At 47.5% G+C, this 3,310-nt stretch overlaps 1 protein-coding gene across 2 annotated transcripts; it reads right to left on the bottom strand.

Annotated features, from left to right (window-relative positions):
• Positions 1-1,963: 1,963 nt before the first annotated feature.
• Positions 1,964-2,758, bottom strand: LOC112886363 (metallothionein-like protein 2C). 2 transcript variants are annotated; one of them, XM_025952249.1, is made up of 3 exons: positions 2,598-2,758; positions 2,380-2,454; positions 1,964-2,276 (listed from the first exon to the last, which is right to left on the bottom strand). In XM_025952249.1, exons 1-3 carry the CDS (start codon positions 2,660-2,662, stop codon positions 2,174-2,176), a joined length of 243 nt encoding a protein of 80 aa, XP_025808034.1. In that variant the 5' UTR covers positions 2,663-2,758; the 3' UTR covers positions 1,964-2,173. The 2 variants fall into 2 exon arrangements, with proteins under 2 accessions (XP_025808034.1, XP_025808035.1); XM_025952250.1 differs by having other exon boundaries at positions 2,380-2,451; positions 2,598-2,753.
• Between the last annotated feature and the right edge of the window lie 552 nt (positions 2,759-3,310).

The following is a 3,310-nucleotide window of genomic DNA, read 5'->3' as shown; positions in this document are numbered from 1 at the left end:
ATCAATGTCAGGAGCAAGCAAGTCTTCTACCTTGACTCGAGCATTCCATCAGATGAGTCGGGCGCGCCTCAGATACGTGATTATTCTCTAGTCATCTCAATCCTTGACGAGTAAGTTTGTTGTTTGTTTTAGTTTTTTATCATTTGCCCATTTCAGAAGCATTTGTAATATAACATCCGGATGTCTGTGTTTAGGTCTCTTGACAGGCATCATGTGGGTTCTATGTTTGCCACAACATGCTTCTAGTTGCAGAGAAACCGGATTTCATGGTAAGAATTCTCACGTGTTCTAATTAAAAAATATCTATCTTCGTCTTGTATTCTAACTGCTTGTAATTATATTTCGAAGGACGAAGATGATTATTTCAATCGAACGACGCTTGGTAACGTGCAGGATATCCGAGAGAGGCTAGCGGGGTTCCTCATGATGGAGGTGATCAACAAAAAGGGGGAGTTCCATTTATGATAGCACGGCAGGCGACATTGAGCTAGATTGAGAGACTTGCTTTGCATGTACTCTATTGTTCTTATCGATCATTGTTGTTTTGAGTTAGGTTGAGCCTTGTTTTGAGTTTTGGACGAGGCTAATTGATTGTACATGTGTTATATAATACTATCTTTGCTTGTGTGTATCGCACTGTGTGAATTGTATGGATGCGTGTGATGATTGCGGTGAATTCTGTGAATTGAAATCTTTTGCAGGTATTTGAATGCAGCTGCCAAATCCTGGCTAGTTCCAGGATGCAGCTGGGGAAAAAAAAGGCCCCTGTTGGGGGTAGACTAATGCAAGACGCGCCTCGCTTAGGGCGCGACTCTCAATAGGCTCCAAGGGCGCCTGTGTGAAGCCAAGGCGAGACGCGCCGTAAGTGAGGCGCGTCTCTCATCTGTGACTAATGCGAGACCCGCCTAACCTAGAGCGCTTCTCGCATTTGGCTCCCAGGGGCGCCTGTCTCTCATCTGTGACTAATGCGAGACCCGCCTAGCCTAGAGCACGTCTCGCATTTGGCTCTCAGGGAAGCCTGTGAATCCAAGGCGAGACGCGCCGTAAGTGAGGCGTGTCTCTCATCTGTGACTAATGCGAGACGCGCCTAGCCTAGAGCTCGTCTCGCATTTGGCTCCCAGAGAAGCCTGTGTGAAGCCAAGTCGAGACGCGCCGTAAGTGAGGCGCGTCTTGCATTTTGGTAATCTGAGACGCGTGTTAGGCGCGTCTTAGATTACTTTTTAATCTGCGACGCGGTAATGCGGGACGCGACCCCTGCGCGTCTAGCATTTTGCGTAGGGTGCGTCTCAGATTAGGGCTTTTGGCGTAGTGATGGTTTATTGACTGAACATGGCTTCCATAACTGAAGCTAGGAATATCCTTATTGTTCAGAAAATGAAAAAGAAGAGGAAGAAAGACGTATCTTGTTCTAGATTCACATCAGTAAGATTTTGGACAAACTAACCTGACGATACTTTGGACAAACTAAGTTAACATGACGATACTGAAGCTAAGGACATCTTTATCATTCAGAAAATGAAAAAGAGAGAGAGAGACGTATCTTGTTCTAGATTCATCTCAGTAAGATTTTGGACAAACTAGGTCAACATGACGATTATCTGATCTTTGGACAAAGAGGTGGAGAACAGACGATGTTGCAACAATCTGAAAGGGTGAGATGGCAGTGTCATATATGGTGGAATATTTGGGTCCAGCCATTAGTGCAAAGGTTCATGGCAATAAGTTAGTCCCATCTTACTAGTGTAGTTGGAGGAAATTTAATTTAAATAGTTGGATGCTCTTCATGCTCTTGCAAGTATGGGTGAGAGGAAGAAAGAAGAACACATGCGCTCGCTCGCTCGTCTCGCCTCGTCGGGCCGAGCGCGGGCGCGCGAGGTGCGCGGGAGAGAGTGAATAAGGTTTTTTGGAAGCGCCTTGCGCGACGGTTTTCTGTTCATTCACTTGTACCATTCACAGAAAGATCTTAGCCAAACTGTAGCAAGGTGTTCATTTCAAGTGGCCATGTAACTTCTCCCCCAACAGGCAGGCACATCAATTTCCTTGATACAGCAGTGTTCAGTTAACCACAACCTTCAGCTGCCAATTAAGATCTTATTTAAACGCTGGCCTGCTACTACTATATAATACGCTGCGGGGGTTCTCCTTCCTCCTCGTGCTCCATCGCGGCGCTGCCTCAGTTGCAGCTGCAGCAGGAGCAGCCGCAGCTGGTGCCGCACTTGCAGGTGTTGCAGTCGCAGCCGCCGCTCTCCATCGCCTCCTCGAACCCGCCGGAGCTCCTGCAACGGACGCGCAGATAAGGTTGAGTTGAGCGCACTCTGAAGGACAGCAGCAGCGGCGATGAATCGAAGACGAATCAAACAAACGATCCCTACGACTTACGCCTTGCTGGTGGCGGCGGCGATGACCATGGTGGTGGTGGCGGAGGTGGCCTCCACGTCAGGGAACATCTTGCTGCTGCGTATACGCGGATCATACACATCCGTCGTCAGATATATATATGTATATATATATATATATGATCAGTTACTGCAGATTTTTTTCATGGAAAAATCTACAACGATATCATCATGTGCCGTGAGGTTTGATTAGATCCCTACCCGCCGCATGCGGGGCCGCACTGGCAGCTGGCGCCGCACCCGCAGTTGCCGTTGCAGCAAGACATGCTGATCTTGTTGATCACGAGCAGGAGCTGGTGCTGAAGAAGGTGTGTGGTGCTTCTTGTGCTCTGCTTCGCTTGTGATGAGGAATGGCGAGGCTGGGCAGGGGTATAAATAGGCCCGGCGGCGTAGCGGCGAGGTACACGGCGATGCCGGGAAAGAATGGACGGGGGCGAGCCAGGGACCACCACCTGATTTGGAAGCAGGAATATGGGTAGACGACAGGGAGAGGTGCGGATGCCTGGTGAGCTTTCCTCCTTTCTTTCTCTTGATCTTTTGGAGGGGAAAAAGGAATTTTGCTGCAGTAAAATAGTTCCACTTTACTCTCAAGTTTTTCGATGTAGCTAGGTTCCTGTCGGCCATAATATCGCAGCAAGAAAGATGAGGCCTTCACAGAGTTACATGGAATCACTTTTCAGTGAAAGAAAAAAGGCTGCATATATGCAAGGGGATGAGGAAGAAATGCCAGGGATGAAACATTGATGAACAGTTTAGAGCATCTTCAATTGATTAGCTAAATCATTTTCTAAAGATAAATTTAGCTATTATTAAACAAAAACATCCACAGGCTTTTGTAAATGACTCTTCAAATTTAATAGCTCTCCATCCCACCTCATTCGCTCTCTACTTTCGGATAGCCTACCTCACTAGCC

The sequence above is a fragment of the Panicum hallii genome, chromosome 3 (genome assembly GCF_002211085.1).
Source record: "Panicum hallii strain FIL2 chromosome 3, PHallii_v3.1, whole genome shotgun sequence".
NCBI lineage: Eukaryota > Viridiplantae > Streptophyta > Magnoliopsida > Poales > Poaceae > Panicum > Panicum hallii.
The sequence above is the reverse complement of the archived record's forward strand: the minus strand, read 5'-3'. Positions and strand labels throughout refer to the sequence as shown.